We start from the raw sequence: 18,914 nt of genomic DNA on the forward strand, positions 1-18,914 counted from the left end.
AATCTGGTGTTACAGGGTCTGGACACAACATGTCTTCTGCCTTCCCGTTCATATTCCAATGGCTCACTGTGGCTGCAGCTTTTAACCATTACCAAAAGATTACTGTTGCAGCTTCAATCCAGAAAGGTCCACCACATCAGTTAGGTATTTGTGTGATTGTAAGTGGATTAGCCTCGATCTAAGCAGTTTTTCACATCAGTGTTCCTAGTCAATTCTGTATTACAGTCTGAAAATGTCCATTAAAAACAAACCAAAATATTATTATTCTTATATTCCTTTTTAGAGCAGTTGGGAAGATTCTTGGTCTTAAAAGAAGTAAACAAGCTAAATAAATAGCCTTTCAATGTTCTAATATTATCTCAATGACATGTTTAGAGTAGAGCTTTTTATTATTTATCTGTCTTACCATAGCTGTAAAATGGTTGCCACTTTCTGAGCAGGAGAGGAACAGGAGAAAAAACTGACTCAGATTCCTTCCCCCCCCGCCCTCCATGTGTATGGCTGAATTAAGTCTTTTAAAGAGATTTGAAAGAAAAAAGAAATAGCATATTAGGCGGGGCGTGGGGTGGGGGATAATAAAATTGAAATTATTTTAGAGATCAGGGTGAAGAAATTCCAAGATGAAAACATTTTCTCTCTCTTTAAAACCAGTGTTGCTTTTGTAATATCACAGTGACATACAGATTCTGAAGTGCTTTACAGGTGTGACTCCCAGAGGATGGTCAAAGAGAAATACAGCTTTAACACATCTAGTCAGGTAGACCCTGATCCCCAGCAGAGGCTTACTGCTTACTGGTAATTCCTGGTGGTACAATATTGACACTAACTTGTGCTAGGTAAATGACATCTAATAGCATGAAATTAAATTAACTTTATGTTGAAGCAATGGATGTTTATTTCTTTTCTCTCTCCCCCCCCCCCCCCCCCCCCCCCCCCCCCAATTCCCGAAGACAACACAACACTGTTGTTACGTTACAGCACAAAACACAGTGCTAGTTGAGTAGATGAGTAAAATGCTTTGGCAGGTAGTTCATGAGGGATTTCCCTGGCAATGCCAGGGAGGCTCACAAGGGTGTAATACATTCGGGTCAGCTCTTGTGGCTCCTCTGGACACTTGTGCAATGTTTGTTGCTGGGTTCATATGTACAGTACCCTTCCTGAATGATCAAGGAGGGGAAGCCATGTTTAGATGTCTGCCCAAAAGCACTAGAGGAGATGTGTCTGGCAAAGCCGGGGGGTTGGACACCTAGGCATGATTTCTAGCTATCTGAAGGATTCTGAAAAGCCAACAGAGATAATGGTGTAGTAGCAGTTTGGGGTATTTTTGGTGGGTTTATTTGGTAGATAACATTAGAAAGAATACAAGTTGAACATGAGGTTTTATTGGTCTTGTCAAAGTTCATTTGTGTTTACAGAGACTGCTGTAGAAATTTATTTTTTTTCTAAGTACCTGTTACAATTTTAAGAAAGTCAAAGAATTTGTAAACCCTGTGAATGCTGCACTAAGAATCAACCTTTACTGATTTTGCTGATTTTCTTTATGGCCAGCTACTATTACTAACTATTATGGTCTTTTAAGTTAAAAACTATTATGACTTTTTTGAATACTGGCAATAGAGCTATAACCAACTTTATTAGTGTTTGTTAGAACAAGCATCATGTCTAATTGAACTAGGTATCTAATGGGTGTAGAAATATTTGTGTTTATCTTTTAAAAAACATTATTAAAAATGTGAAGATGTTAAAGAATGAATACTGAAAGTTATAAAATACAAGTTCTACACAGCTTGATACCAAACTCCTTAGCTTTTAATATTTTTTCCCTTGAGCTTGGGTTGAATGCTTGATTCTGCGCAAGTTATATCTGCACAAACAGCACTGTTATTTTAAGAAAACATTTTAAATCTATAGAAGGATTACAAATCTGAGGGAAGGAAAACTGTGTGTCATTCCAGTAAATGAGTTTTGCAAACAACTGCAACTTGAGAAAAATTGTTTTCTATAAATTAAAAAAAACCCTAGAATGTCTCATGTCAGACATAAGTATAGGCTCTTGCATGAAGCAGGCTGTGGAATTTTTCTAAACTAATTATTGATTTCACATGCTCTGATAGTTTGGAGCATAAGTAAGGGATAAAAGAGGATAGCTTTTGACTGAAAGATTTTTGGTAGTGAAGAGTTCAATGCAATCCCTGGCAACTGCTTGCAATAAAAATAAAAAAAACCCAACACCAAGAAATTGTGTTTTCTTAATTCTGAATGTATATCTGATAACATATATAGCTATTATATCTCATATTTTTAATCTCCAACATTGAAGAGTTTTTGCTTTTTTACCTTACATATGTATGTATATACATACATGGGTGTTCATACAGGTTATGATTCTATTGTTCTCTGTTAATAAGCTCAATAGACCCTAAAACATTATTTCTGAAGATATTGTATATTGCTGTGTTTCTTAAATCTTTCAGATATTTTTTGTGATGCTTTTCAGAGCCGTTCCTTTTATAACATATTTCAGAACTTCAGCACTCATAGAAGAACCTAGTAGTGGGAATTGGTTCTCTTCATGACAGTCATCAGTGTAATGTTTTTGTTTGTTGTTCCTCATAGGTACAGCCAAGGATCACATTCATCCTTCAAACAGCATATACATCAGATTATCTTCCACTTCCTTCTCTTTTCCTCCCTGTAACAGTTTGTCGTCATTATTATTTGTCATGGTACTACTGTATCACACAGTGGTCCTTGATCCAGGTTTTTTATTTTTATTATAACCTGGTAGTGAAACAAGAGGTAGAAGAGATTAGAATAACAGAAACCATGAAACAATACTGACCAATTCGATAGAGAGAAGTTCTGGAGGAACTGCACACTTACTACTGCATCTTTGTAGGTATTATTTGGCAAAAGTATTAACAGGAAAATGGTTAAGCTGATTAGAGGACCTTAAATTATTCCGTTGAAGCATAAGCAGGCAGCATGCAACATTGCACACAGGGAATGTAACAAATGGGGAATAAAGATTGACAACAGTGAGAGATGTCGTTTGAGAGGGCTGACAACATGATTGGAAGTAAAGTGGGATTTTTTTTAAAAAGGTATTTCACATTTAAAGGTGAAGATTGCCCAGTATATTGAAGACAACAGTGGACCAAAACCAAAATGGTTTTAATCTGTCTTAGTAATTAGTATTACTTTAAGTTGTTGTTATAAATACTCAAGTTTAATGCTGCCTCATGGTGAAAAATTACGTGCTGTTTAGGAATCTTATTGAAAATGTTATCATTTCATCTTCAGAAACCATTTGTCAATGAAGAGTTTTGGTCTATTTGTTTGAAAATACTTTCAAAATTATGTACTTTATGAACAATCGGGTGGGCTGTGCACTGGAAGAAGAGTGCTAATGCTGAATTCTACTCTTCTTAATGGAGAGAGGGGAAAACTTAGCAAAAGGGCAAATTTACCCTTACAGGTTGTCAGAGGAACCTGCCTTTCTCAGTGGACTGTACAGAGGATTTAGGCAATTATGTTAAACAGTTTTCCTCATCTTGCTCTGAGTTTCCCTGCCTCCATGCGGTTTTCTAATGTATCACCTAAAATGAGATACCAAGATACATAATAAGCAGTGGATTGGTTTCCGGCTGATATAATTGTATTGTAGAGGCACTGCTATGCTTGCCTATCTCTTTTTTGAGGTTTTATTATACTGTTACCAATCTTCTAAGCAACCTTGAAAGAACTGCTGATGATGTTTATAAAATCGATGAGTTTGTGATGTTTAGAGGGCTTCAGAAAAATATCATGTGGAGAGGAAAAAGGATGCCCTGTAGCATTTAATATGACTTGGTGAGCAGCCTGTCAGCTAAGGCCTGAAAAGAAAAAAAGAAAAAAAATCAATTTAGAATGACCAGCAAGTCGCAGAAAAATTCAAGCATGCCTTAGGGTTCAAACATTTGGTGCGTGTTTTATCCTGCTGTGTACTCTAGTTAACATTCATAAGATTAGCTTCTAATTTAGCAGAATTATTCTGTAATAAAAACAAAAGTATGTTTGTCCAGTACACTCAGCATTTTTGAGATCGGTTAAATCGGCTCTTTTAGAAAGTAGTTCAACTACAGTTGGCATCCCCAGGTATTTTTCTGTGACTTTTTTGGTGGCACTCCTCCTTCAGTGGATGTTATGTAGAAATCACGGTGCTTCCTTATGTCATTGTGCTGCTGGTGGCCTCGTTTTTCATGGAAGAGAGAAATCAATGTGCTGAGTGATGGCGTATCACACACAACTGCGTTCAAGTGGAAGCACCTAGACATAGTCACAGTCCAGATCTTAAGATAATTGAGAACTCTCTACAATACATGTGTTCTTTTTTCATTTCTAACATGCAGACTGTATTTGTTTCGTGTTCTGAACTGTTGCTTTGCTACATGTGTTTCTGGTTGCAGAACATAGTGGTTGATTAAATATGCACTTGATGTATAACTTCTAATCCAGCAAAGTAAGTTTTATTTGTGATGAAGGTATTTTGAAAACAAAGGTTGTCCTAATTCATGGATGGTCAATATTTAATTATTTGAAGGTTTCAGAGTGTAGACAATGCCTCGTGTAATGCAGATCCTGCAGCGCTTCTCATTCTTTGCAAGTATCGGTGCTTGACACTTAAAATACTAAACTATTCCTTTTTTCAAATATGTATGATAGAAGTATATCAGAAATTCAGTAACAAGAAAACCAAGTTTGCAATATTGCTTCTATTCTTATTTTTGAAATAGAGGCTCTGTTTTAGAGTAAACTTAATTTTAATGTTTGGATTGAAGATAGATTTGATGAGTTTTCTTTGATTTCTTGAAGCATTTTACCAATCAGTTTTTTACCAGTGAACTTTGCCTAGTTCAAAGTTAATAAAAATGAGGGGTTTGAAAACAAATTAATTCAGTCATAGTGAAGAACTTGTTACTATTAATTTGGTTAGGTGGGTTTAAATTTTTGTAGCATATGGAACAAGCTAAAACATTCCAAAAGGATAAATTCTGATGCTACAGTGAATAGCCCTTACAGAAAAATTGGGAGTTCTCTTGTACTTAAAAATTCTCGGAAATGGAAACAATATTTCAATTCTGAACACAGGGATCAGTTATAAAATGATACATTTTTGGCAGAAATTTACAGGGCTTTTTTTAGTTTTTTGTCAATTATTTTCACAGGCTGATCCAAAAGAGTTGATTCAGATGGTCACAAAGCATGTTACTCAGTGTGGCTATACAGACTGGCATGAAGAAATCATAACTTTAATAAATCAGCTGCATTACTACAATGAACGACTGCTGGATTTCACTCAGGCTCAGATTCTGCAAGAACTTGGCAAAGGAGTAGATGTGCAGAGATTTACAGCAGATGGACAGTACAAGAGAGAAACAATACTGGGATTGGCAGAGTAAGTAATATCTATTATGTTTATTTTCTTTTTTTAAAAATGGAAATACTTTAAGCTTTAAATCAGGAAAATAAATTGAAAGTATTGCTGACCTTTAGAAGGGATAAGTTACCAGTTGCTTTAGATATTTACACTGTAACGCTGGTAGAAGTGGAGTGTTTTCTATTCAACTACTCCACTTAAATGAAATGTTGCTCAAAGAAGTGAATCGATAATTTTAAATGGAAGCTATAACTCTTTGTTTATTAACTACTAATATTAAAGTTAATCAGGAATAAATGAAATCAGAGCATAGGTGGAGGTCTGATCTCATATTCTATCTCCTGTAAACCTGCCCTAAAAATCCATTAGGGTATGTCCTAAGCATCACATTTTGTACTGAACTATAGTTTAAAAAAAAAAAAAAAGTGAAGAAACTGTATTTTATTTTTAAGAATTTATTTAAAGCTACTGTATATTACAATATTTTCCCCCTGTATTCATTTGGAAGTACTGAAGCCTTCACTGCATGTGTTGTGATATTTAGAATGCTTTTATCTCACCTTTTAGTTATCCAGAATAGAAAAAAAAGCAAGATATAGGGTAATACTGTCTTTTCATTTTAAAAATATCTTTAAAGTCTGTATGCAGGTGCTTTAAGCTGTGAACAAGTCATGAATAACCTTGAACTCTGTATGTTTTTAAGACAGTTCAGTTTAATAGCTGCTGTACTGTCAAAGAAAGAGTTTTGTGCAACAAGAAGCTTTTAATATAAAATTTAATCTAATTATAAATTACTCTGTACATAAAGCTTTTGAAGGGAATATTTAGATGTTTACAATCTTCTACCTATCTAGCTTCTCATGGCTATAATTCCAGTGGAAATCTGTTAGTAAAAAAACATTGATATGAAATGCTGAATAAAAACAATAGTATAACCTCAGGTTTTGAACATTAAGCTTCTGATTTGCATCTATAGAAGCTATACCTGCGTAATTTTGGCACTTATTCATAAAAATAGCTTGAAGCATCTTTTAAAGTTTCCATTGGAGTTACCTGTTTTATATATATTGTTCACTGAGCACATAACATATCAGTACTATGTCACTAGGTAAATGTTACATCTTGATGATTACCTACATCAGTATATGTAGGTAACACCTACATGTATTACTTCAATACAAAAATCTTTCTATTATTACAGATATTTTTTTTTTGATGCAACATGCTTACTAACATTCTCATCCAAGAGTCCTTTACATACTGTCTTTCATAAAAATAAATTAAACGTGAAAAGGAAATTCCTTATAGTAAGTAGAGATCGAAACACAATATGAAAGAGTGAGTAGAAATAAGGCTTGACGAGATGTGGATGAGAGTGGTAGTTCCGTATAAGGCAGCTGCAAAGATCCAGTTAATTACTTGTTCAGCTTGCAGCTTCCTTGTTTTCATCTTCTCAGTTGATTCTTAATCTGCATTTTTTAATGAAAACAATGTGCAAATTGAATATAATTGTGTAGCATACTTTTTTCTTATTTTTGAACTATCATTGAGTGGCTCATGTTTTAATCTTTTATGAAGTGCTGTTTGTAGAAACAGCACCTGGAAGAGATGGTATCTTATTTACAAAACAGTTTTGTACTAGAGCGAACAATTTGCTAAAACTACTTAACAAACAGTCATCAATCTTATCTTCCATATTTGATGTATTATCATTAAGAGTTTATTATGCATTATTTATCAAATATTTAAATATCTGGGTGCCTCACAGGCTTAATCAACATTAGATCTCAAGCAGTTAACAATTTATTTGGGCAAAATAGAGCCAGAACGTATCTGGAAAGGAATTAAATTAGAGCGAGATTGAATGGGAATTCTTGAGTAGTCAGCTGAAGTCCCATGTATCTTCAGGCCAGCTATGGTGTAACAAGGTTTCTAAATTATTCTTTTACTTGCAGCCAGCTTTTGGGCAGTTTTGTTTGTTTGTTTTTATTCACCTGCTCTGAGGTCTTCAGCCCTTCATCACTTCTCTTAAAATGCTGAAATCAGAAGTTGATTTTAATGATTTAATACAAATGTCTTCCTTGTCTTATGTCACTGATCTGAAATACTTCTATATTTTTAGAAAAACTGTGCAGTTACCAAGCTATCTCAATTTCGTAACAGCTTGTGTTTCTTGGGTTCTCAGAATGGTTCTGGTACATATGAACGAAGTCCGCTTCCAGAAGACTAAACTAGAAGGTCCTGTATAAAGCAAATTTAAATGTACTTCAGCTCTTATCAGCAACATTAGCTTCTGAACCATTGTTTATGCTTTTGTTCTGCTCTGCTGTCAGTGCAGACAGTGCCTTTTCTCTTGCTGCTGCAGGACTTAACAAACAGCTGTAGTGTTTTCCACCATCTCATTTTCCTGCTGCAAATAGTAGAGGAAACTAAAAGCCCTTGGCTCAAATCTTCATTTCACTTCTCTAAGTTGCATTTTTTTCTTAAACGTTTTTGAGGACAGGCAACTGGAAAAGTGGATCTTATTTTCCCCTTGTTATGATGGAATCCAGTGGTGGTTATAATGCTTTGTAGCTGATTGATGTCAACAGAAAATGTTGAAGACAGCAATTGTGAGAAAGCCCATGCACATGTATAATACAAAAGAAATGTTAGAGAACAAGATAGGAAAAAAAAAATTGCTCTGAGCTACCAAATGCTTATTTCTATGAGCTTGAAGGTAGCCAGCAAAATCCCAGCTGAATGCTACTGCACAGGCGTATTTTTTGATGCTTCAGAAATTCATGCTACCACACACACAGGGTGGCTAAGAGCCATCCACGAGAACTGCTTCTGACTTAGTTTTCATACCAGTCTTGGTACAACACCACACAGTAAGTACATCCAAACGGTGCCTGCACCGGAGCCCTCAGTGGGGATTTCTCTGGCAGGCCTCAGGCTCACAGAGACAGGCAGTTAGGGCTGGGCATGGAAAGGGGTGTGTGTGGGGAGAGTGTAGTTAAAAGGTCTTTTACAGGTAATGGCCATTTTTTCAGCTTTTCCTTGTGTAACAAGTGCTTGTTTTTGTCTTGTCAGTGTTATCTTAACAATGAATACCTTTTACTGTTCTTCATTTGTACAGTGTTGTTTCCTTAATCTTTTACTGCTTTGTGCTGCCACTGCATGCCACTCCTAAGACAGAAAGACAGGATTTTAATCGTGTTTATAAGGTGTTAGGGGGGAATGGATCCCACTAGCTCCAAGAGCTACTCCTGGTTTGTATGATTGACTGAGTTGTTGTGCAACTAAGCATTCATATAATCTTCCTCTTTTGCTGAATCGGTCACAGGATGGTTACGATTGGAAGGGACCTCTAGAGATCATCTTGCTCAGCCCCCCCGCTCAAGCAGGGACACCTAAGACCTAGAGCTGCCAAGGACCACGTCTGGGTCGTTTATTAGTATCTCCAAGCATGGAGACTACATAGTCTCCCTGGGCAATTTGTTCCAGTGTTCAGTCACCCTCATGGTGAAAAGTATTCCCTGATCACATGGAAGCTCCCGTGCTTCAGTTTGTGCCCATTGCCTCTGGGTACCACTAAGAAGAGCCTGGCCCCTCCCCCCTGCACTGTCCCAGAAGGTATTTGCATACATTGACGAGACCCCCTTGAGATTTCTCTTCTCTAGGCTGAACAGTCTCACCCTTTCCTCACAGAGGAGATGTTCCAGTACCTTCGTTGTCTTCATGGCCCTTCACTAGATTCTCTCCAGTAGCTCCACTGTTCATTTTAGAACTGCTTGTTTTAATTTCAGAAGTTGTAGCATTTACTTTTTAAGCAGAGGATTATTAGATCATTCCTAGAGATCATCTTTTATTTCTGTCAAGATATTCTGTATATATTGTACTTTTTCATTATTATTTTTTTTAATTAGTGGAAGTACTGAGGTCACTGTTGTGGACTAGCCTGCAGAATACTGCTGTTAACCTCATCACCTCCAGCGTACCATTCTTCCAAATATCCTGTTATCTTCTCCTTAGTGGCATACTTGCTGTGCTGTTCTTGCATCAATCTTCACCTTCATTATAACTAGTAATCCCCTTGTTGACCCGTGTTTGATGTACATCAAATGATTTCTGGAAAATGCAAAGGAATTTAAGTTTACATGTTATGATTTGACAACAGATGTTGTGTATCCCTGGTTAAAAAAAGATCTGCTTTTATGTACTGAATGGCACAAACTGTGGCTACTACTCTCGAGTTTACAGTGTAGTGTTGTCATGGTACTTACTAATATAAAAAAACAGAATAGAGCATCTGCCTCTAAAATATTAGGTGACTTATTGAGTATTTTTTTTAAAAAAATAGATCATCGTCATCCTCTTATACATACATCATTGCTTGATGGGTTAAAAAGTGTTCTGTTGGCATTGAAGTATTGATTCTAATTTTAAGAGGTTGGGTACAGGAAGGCTTGCTGTGTTGGAAAGTGAGAGGGATGGTGCTATGGCCATCGGAACAGAAGAGACAGGACAGTGTGTGGGATTTCTTTCTTTTTCTTCTCTTTTATTTTTTTTGTTTTGTTTTTCTTCTGAAATGTATTTCAATGAAGACTTTTATTTGTCCTCAAATATATTTCTTTCTTTCAATTTTGATGCTTGTGTTCTGTCTCCTTTACTTTGCATACGTGTTATGCAGTGTATGGTGCTGAATATTTTTTTAGGGGTTGTTGTAACTAAGTTATTACAAGAGGGTTGTGGATTTTTTGCTTTTTTGGGTGGTTTGGGTTTTTTTTTGTTTGGGGGGGAGGTTTAACTATCAAAGCAATAGTTGTAATACAAAGACTTCTGATAGCTGGTTGTAAAGATTTTTCAGCATTATATTATCTCCTGACATTTTGCTTTTCTACTCGGCATCATTTATCCTATTTTAATTTTATAATATCTGTAGTAATCATCATAGTGGAATATAATGATATGTTGGATTGAGCATCTAAAAATCAGAATTAAGGTGTATGGATGTGTCTGCTGTTTACCTAGGGTTGTGAGAAAGTCATTGACTCCACCTGTAAGCCTTGTTTAGCATAGATCAAGATATAGCATACATCTGTGCTGGTAAATGACAAAAAAACCCTGGGAGGATATGGTCTCTAATCTGTAATTTTTTTCTACTTTTACCTTTATTATTATACATGGATCATGATGATTGTGTAGAAAAATTTACTAAAACATTAGTACAAAGTCTCTCGCCCCTGGATTGTTGAAAACAATGTAAAGAATCTAAGAAAGTTGTTAAACAAAATATGGTAAGGTTGTTCAAGTTTATGGAGTTAACATGGGTCTTGTATTAATATAATCTTGTAAACTAATTTACAGACTGTTGCAACAGTATTTTGTAGTAGTTTGTGTTGTGTAAAGGCTTTTTACCTTAGTTACGCATGGCTTTTTAATTAAAGAATCTAAACCAGCAGTATTCACATTAAATATTTTTTTTTTAAAATTGCCTATGTCAGGTATTTTAGGATCTAATTCCAGATAGTATTGTTCTTGGAATTATCCGGAAGAAGAAAAATAAAAACAAAACCTCCAAACCCCAGCATCAGCCTTAGCAGCATTGCTCCTATATCAGCCTAAAACCAAAACCCACATGTCTGTTTGAGCTATACTAACTTATAATAAAAATTAATATGAAGTTCATTTCAGGATTTGATCACTTAACAGATTCTCCATCTATTGCTTTGTTAAATGGTTATACAATGACAGAAAATCAGACATGTACAGAGTAGAGCTGGACATCTTCACACCTTCTTTTAGTCTGCAAATACTGAGTGTTTCTGTGATCTTAGGGAGAGCTTTGAGAATCTACATACCAGTTGTGCTAAAACACTGTAGGTGTTGCAACTAAATCAAATGGTAATTGTGATACATAACAACTAGTGTTGCTTTGTAATTGAAAACTGAGGCTTTAGGTTTAGCACAAAGGTCAGGCAAGACACTGTTATAGAGATCCAAAGTGTTATGTAGAGTATGTACCTGTCTTTGGAGGATCTCTGTAGTTTCCAGTTTTGTTTTTTCTTCTTTTCTTTTAATCCCCCCAATGTACTAACGAGTGTAAAAAAAATGCAAGAAGGCACAGTTTGTGTATTTTTATTTAACAGTGATTCCAGTTTCTTGGTTTATGAAAAAAAAATATTAAAAAGAAGCCATTACTTTTCTAATGTAAATATTTATTTTCATGTCGTGTGTAGGGTCTTAGTGTAACTTTTTCTTCTTTTCTTTCACATCTCTCCTCTGTAAGAACACTTGAAGAAAATGTCTACAAGATTGCTATTTCTTTGGCTCAGCGATACAATGTTCCACTTTGGGAAGTTTATATGACCCATCTGGAATTTTTATTCACTGACAGTGGGTAAGTTGTCTCACCTGCAAATACACATGCAATTCTCTTACACAGAAATATGTGCTAACCTGTGAAAGAATTGAAGTATATTGAGGGTAGAATTTGGTTTATGTTTTCATATTTCTTGTGTTGTGACAGTTGGGAATTTTTGTCTTTTACATGTGATGCTTTTGTGACCAGCCATGAAAATAGGTGTTAAAAGCAAGGATGAAAGTCCAGATGTCTTACTGTACTTGTGACTTCTGTTTCAGTGTTTAGGTTTCCATGGCTTTGAATGCTTAGTGCTCTCTTCTGATAGTAACTTATGTTGTAGTTATTTTTACAGTCCCTTGGAATATGTCCTGAAGCTTGATAGTTTCTATATAATTATTCATTTTGGGGCAATAATACAAAAAAAGTGTTCCTATTTATTGACATCCCTTCTGCATAATAGCAAAGGGAAATAAATGTGTTGGAGCTTACCATTCCCATCATTCATCTATTCTCAGTTTCAGTTTTTTTGTAGAAGCAATTTTTTTACGGTATTTCTTTGGAACTGTTCTAGCCTACAAGATTATGGCAGACCAGACCTGGCATGTTGGGGGCATGATGGGGAGGGATGTTTTTTGTTTCTATTCCAGAGTTGGTTCCAGGATCTTGTCTTACTGTTCGTTCTTTTTTTTTTTTTTTTTTTTTTACCTTTTGACATCTTGTCAGTCAGACAAGTACTTTTTGCCCACTGAAAGATGAATAAACCCATTCAGTGGAAGACTAAGCTACTTGCTTGAATAGTGCATTCAGATGACAGTGATGTAGAGCCCCCTGTGTAATACAGCAGCTTTTATCTACTGTTCCAACAGCCATGATCAAATTAGCCTAGTTTGTTTCAGATTTTGAATTGTGAAAGTAGCTTTAGCTGGCAGCAGTAGTTGTACCTCTCTTAACATTAACTATTAATTAAAAAGCATTAGAACATTTTATAAAACATAAGGCATAAAACCTAAAGCCTGATAGATGTTGGTGCAAGGTCTGGGAAGATGAAGTAGCATTCTGAGATTTTCTTTGCTTCCTCCAGAAAACAGAGAAGTCATACCCTCTAAATTTTGATGCTGCTAAATTATTTAAACAAAATACATAGTCAGGATATAAACATGACAACACTGGCATAAATGTGAAAGAGCCAGCTGACTTGTCTGGGTCTGAAATGTTACCTAAGGTATTTTGTAACAGTTTTCTGTCATCATCTTTGTTCTTATCCTCCATGAGTTAGTATTCATAGAATTCTGAAATCGCTGAAGTACAAAGTGGCAACCTTTTCCCTTATGAAATTAAAAAAAAAATCTTAAAAATTGATGTATAATAGCATAATATGCTGCTGAACATGTTTTTGTTTTATCATAATTTCATTTTAAAGTTGATTGACAGCATATGGTCATTACAGTATGTTTTAATCTTGGGATTGTGGCATTAATAATGCATTCCTTGTTATTCATTCATTCTAAACTAGAAAGAAGTTTATTATAAGACTTAATCTGTTTAACAAAATATGCAGTCTTTCTGTATGCCACTTTGAATAGGGAGAAGCTCAAAAGAAGCACTTACATAGTTTGTATTAACTATTTATTAGATTGCTTGATGACAAACACACATCACATGTTTTTGTTATGTTTAGAATTTTTTTAATTCTATGGGAATTTAATTGGTTCTTTTGAAGAATCTTAGCACATTTAATTCCCCAAAATCTATAAAACGCATTTTATGATTTAAGCAACAGAAAATTTTATATGCCTGTCACACAATCTGTTATTCTAGAATCTTTCTGAACAGCATAATGAAGGCTTCTATCTATCATCACCTCTGCCCCAAAAACAAATGGGAAACCTCTGTAGATCCTGTTGGTGTAATTTAATGTCCATCTAGCCTTTAGCTTGAACTTTGGGTGTGGACAGAAGAATATATTCAGATCACACTCTTGAAATACATCAGGCCCAAGTGTCTGTTCTGTCTGATACTAGGAGTGAATGATACTTTATCTCCATTAATATCGTATTTATTGCCATTAATATGGTAGAACACTTAAAAAAACCCAAGAATTTAGAGAATGAAAATAATGCTTCTAAGGTTGACAACCTAACTGAGTAGGTTCTAGATGTAAAAATAACTCAGAAATAACTTAGTCTCTCTCAGAAATCAATGAGTAATTTTTAAACTGATAGAAAGTTGTGTTTGTAGTATTTGCTGTAGGAAAATAATCTTTAGGAATGAAAAAGGTATCAGAGAAACACTAACTTATATGTGGCATTTATACTCAGGAAAAATTGATGTAAAAATTCTAATTTAATCAGTTTTAAAGTAGAAGAAAATCAAATGGGATTAGAAGACATCAGATTTCCAAACGAAATGTACTACCTAATGTGGCATATTATTGGACTCTGGGGAGTGTCGAGGTGATGGTCATTTGTAGGTTCCTTCTTTCCTCACATTTTAGGTAAAACTTTCGGTTGAGAAAGGTGTAAACTTTAAGATGAGACTTTTTTGATATGCACATATTTTTCTTGCAGCTGGGGAAAAAAAGGAGTGATTGCATTCAGCTATCTTTTATGTAGTCAGCTGGAGGTGTCTGAATTCATGCTGTGAAAGAGCTAATGTATTCTTTTCAAAAGGGTCAGGAAAAAAATTTCCTGAAGCAGTGAGCTTGGCTGAGGTCAACTCAAGACTTGCTGATATTTTCATAAGCTTTCATGGATAACAGTTTGAGAAGCAACTTGATAAAACTGTCAAATGATATATGCTAAGCATGCGTAATAGTGTCACATAGATTAACTAGTGGGCAAGAGCCAATTTTCAGTGATAATGTATCTATCAAGGCATACAGCGTTGCTTATCAACTACAGAAAACAGAATGTAATAGTTTGGGAGAACTAACTGAGCAGTTGGATTTTCTGTCATCATTCAGCTGCAGATTGTTGGGTTTTGGGTTTTTTTGGGTTTTTTTGGTGGGTGTTGTTTTTAGGGGGTTTTGGGGGGTGGGTGAGTGTGTGGGTTGGATGTTGTGTAACTTTTTTTTTTTTTTTTAAAAAAAAAGGCTTCCTGTACAAATACTGTGGGCATATGTCTACTTTTACATATAGCTACACTTCTCTAAGCTAAATGCTGCTTTGAATTCTACTTCAGTGTTCACGACCCTTAATTTGTATGTCCAAGTTAACAGATATCAATATCAGGAAATACAAGAACTCCTTAGATTTTGTTTGTGGACAGCTGTCTAAGTATTTATGAATGAATACTTACTCTTTCAAAATGTCTTACAAAGTTGAACCTTAAACAAAGGAAAGTATTGTCCTATCTCCCAAGTGCGCAGCTGAAGAGTCTTTCATGGCACATCCAAGCCTTTAAAGCCAAAATTATTTCTAAACACAGGTTATCAACACTGGAAATAGAAGAAAGAGCACAAAGTCTTGGTCTATTTGAAACTTTGAAAAACAGTCCTGAAGCCTTATGTGAACACATGGTTAAATATGTTTACCCAAGTATTGAAGGCAGAGATCACCAGCGGTTGCTTTATTATTTTACACTCCTTGAAAATTGTGGTTGCGCAGAAGTGGTGAAGCATGCTGTTAAACCTGAAACTCATATCCGACTCCTGAAAAAATTCAAAGCAGTTGCACCAGGTAGGAGAATTCCTGTTTCTTTTCCTTGTAGCTATATTTATTGTTCCATTATGTGAGTGTTGACATGATTATGTTTATTTAATTTATACCTTCCAGATTTAAAAAAAAAAATAAATTAAGTGAACATATCAGATGAATACAAGTAATTTAGTAGGTTAGTCATACCTTTATAGGAGTAAATTCCTTCTCTTTGTATTACTGGAAATTTAATTTACTCAGTCACAACAAGCAAAAAATATGTGAAACCAGATTTCTGTTGGTGCAGATCAATATTATTGGTAGTGGTTCACAATGAATTTTTAAAGAAAAAAAATACAGACCGCATAGAGCGTAATTTTTAACACTGCAATTTTAACATGGATTTCACAAGAACTTAACAGTTTACCTTTCAAAAGTCTGATGTGCATAATGTGTTAGGAACTGTAAGCATTTGTTTGCTTTAAAGAGGGTAATTTTACTTTGCATGTTATCCTTGATATTAACATCTGCTTTTGGAGATCTACATTATTTGTCTTCCTACATTATCAGACTGTGCCTATAAAAGTGAGCAGCTAGAAAGCACTCTGAAATTGTGAATACTAATTTCAGTTTGTTTGTTAGTCACGTATTAGCAGTATCTTGAATATCAGTTGAATAACTCCAAATCCAGTTTCAGAACGTAAAATACGCACTATATGGGATTATTTGCTCTGTGGATGAATTAATTGTTCAATACTGGAATCTCATCTGTATCAGACACTAGCGTTACTGCAGAATTTGGAGAGATTATGCCTAAATTCATGTATTGCAGAAAAAAAAGGCAATAACGTTTTTGTGAGAAGAAGGGTTACCTTCAGTTCTTATTGATACGTTTAAACACTCAAGTAATATGATACTTGTCAAAGACAAAATTGTCAAGAAGTTACTGTTTGCCTTGAAACCTATTTTTAAATGTTGCTTAAAAAAAAAAAAAGTCCTTGAACTATATACCAGACACAAATTAGTCACTTTTAAATCTATTAAATAGTTAAATCGATTCTATTATACCCTTAATTAAACTTCTCAGTGTTCAAGATAGTTTCCAGGTAGTCATCAAGGAACAACATTAAAGTGTTTGTAGAGGTTGCAAGCCCTAAATATATGAAAGAAAAGATGGCAGCAGAAGTCAGTTCTCTTAGGAATTATAGATATAGAGAATAAAATAGTATTGTTGCTAGGATAACTTGCAAGAGGTTTGTTCCTGTAGAAACCAAAGTAGTAACAGATTCTTCTGTTATAGAGATACTAATGTAAATGGCAACTAGAGAGAGGACACTTAGATCCCTTACTTAATTTACTTGTGGTCAGTGCCTTGCATTTTTGTTAAGATAGATAATAAGTACCAATTGTTACGTGATCAGAATACATCTTTTTTTAATTAATGAAGACTTATGTCATTAGGTGCATAAGGCTTTCCAGGCTTTATATTAAAAAAAAAATAAATAGTACTGTGATTCTATATACTATATATGTATTCTTATTTCTTTGAGAATCTGCTCTTTTAGTTTGTGTTGATATGCAGTTAAAATGTGTTCCAGGGATTGAGAGTTTTCACACACCATCAGGACATCATAAAATCCCAGTGCTATATGTATGCAGTGTATACAGATCTGTCTTCCTTCCCAGTCTGTCAGTATGTGTGATTGTAAAAGGAAATGGAGTAGTCTTTCTAGTTCTGCAGCTATTGGTTTAGTACTGATTGTTTTACAGATAAATGTAGAGTTTGAGTAGATTTAATGATGAATAACTTGTACTTTGCCTCTTTCTTGTCCTGTCAATAGGTCTTAATTACAAAAAACTAACAGATGAAAATGAAAACCCACTGGAAACACTGGAGTCTGTCCTTACAAGTCAAAATGTCTTGTCTATTTCCAAACTGGCTCCCAAAATTCCTAAAAAAGATGGCAGCATGCTGTCACCAAGCTCTATTTATGCTGTCTGGTTACAAAAACTTTTTTGGAATGGCGATCACAATCTCATTAAAAAAACACCAGAAACCATGGATGAGTGGCTACATGCATATGATATGTGTTCAAAGTACTTCGATAGACTTGATCCAGATGATATTGTCACTCTTATTGATGAAGTCACATTTTCTTCAAAAGCTGTCACAAAGGTAAGCAGGCGTATTTGAAGAATTGCAGGCCTCAGCTGAGGTACAGTTCAATGTAGTATAAAGAAGAAAGTCTCAGGAGATTTTTCATTTTACAGTTTTAAAAAATAAATTCATAAATCTACCTTTATCTGCCTACCTCTTCTTTTTATGATTGCCAGTATAAAACCACATTTTTGTTCAGTTAGAGGAGTTAGCTCTGTGGATAAGAGAGTTCTTGATGTAACCACAAAGTCCCTGTATTCTGGTTCAGCAGAGAGTAAGGAATTCTTCCTGTGTATTTGAAAGAATCACAGAATGGTTTGGTTTGGAAGGGACCTTACACCTTGTTCCAACCGCCTTCTGTGGGCAAGGACGCCTTCCACTGGACCAGGTCGCTCAGAGCCGCATCCAGCCTGGCCTTGAACACTGCCGGGGATGGGGCATCCACAGCTTCTCTGGGCAACTTGTTCCAGTGCCTCACCACCCTCATGGTAAAGAATTTCTTCCCAATATCTAAACTAAATCTACCTTCTTTCAGTTTAAAAGTTTAAATTCCCCCTTGTCCTATCAATACCTGCCCTTGTAAGAAGTCCCTTTCCAGTTTTCTTGCAGGCCCCCTTTAAGTATTGAAAGGCCACTATAAGGTCTCCCTGGAGCCTTTTCTTCTCCAGGCTGAAAAACCCCAACTCTCTCAGCCTGTCTTCATAGAAGAGGTGCTCCAGCCCTCTGATCATCTTCTCTGGCCCTCCTCTGGACTCGCTCCAACAGGCCCATGTCCTTCTCATGTTGGGGACCCCAGAGCTGAATGTGGTACTCCAGGTGGGGTCTCATGGGAGTGGAGGTGAGGGGAAGAATCACTTCCCTTGACCTGCTGGTCACGCTTCTTTTGATATGGCCCAGGATGTGGCTGGCTTTCTGGGCTGCAGGTGCACTTTGCTGGGTCATATTGAGCTTCTTGTCCACCAGCACCCCCAAGTCCTTCTCCTTAGGGCTGCTCGCAAGCCATTCTCCACCCAGACTCTATTTGTGCTTGGAATTGCCCTAGCCCATGTGCCACACCTTGCACTTGGCCTTGTTGGACTTCATGGGGTTTCCATGGGCCCACCTCAATCCTGTCAGTGTCCCTCTGGATGGTATCCCTTCGCTCCAGTGTATGGACTGCACCACAGACTTGCTGAGGGTGCCCTTGATCCCACTGTCCATGTTGCTGACAAAGATGTCAAACAGCACCAGTCCCAGTACTGACCCGTGAGGAATGCTACCCATCATCACTCTCCACTTGGTTATCAAGCCTTCTGCAACTTGGGCAGTGTGGCTGGAGCACTCACCAGTGAGGACCAAGGCAAAAATGTCATT

General features: G+C 35.9%; 1 protein-coding gene across 1 annotated transcript in view; it reads left to right on the forward strand.

The window, feature by feature from the left end:
* NBAS (NBAS subunit of NRZ tethering complex) overlaps window positions 1–18,914 on the forward strand; it is a 183,715-nt gene that overhangs the window by 104,478 nt on the left and 60,323 nt on the right. The window contains exons 41-44 of the mRNA XM_055809968.1: window positions 5,208–5,437; window positions 11,694–11,804; window positions 15,195–15,445; window positions 17,245–17,579. Coding sequence (XP_055665943.1) covers window positions 5,208–5,437; window positions 11,694–11,804; window positions 15,195–15,445; window positions 17,245–17,579 — 927 coding nt within the window. The remainder of the gene's footprint in view (window positions 1–5,207; window positions 5,438–11,693; window positions 11,805–15,194; window positions 15,446–17,244; window positions 17,580–18,914) is intronic.

Source organism: Falco peregrinus, chromosome 7 (assembly GCF_023634155.1).
Source record: "Falco peregrinus isolate bFalPer1 chromosome 7, bFalPer1.pri, whole genome shotgun sequence".
NCBI classification, from domain to species: Eukaryota; Metazoa; Chordata; class Aves; order Falconiformes; family Falconidae; genus Falco; species Falco peregrinus.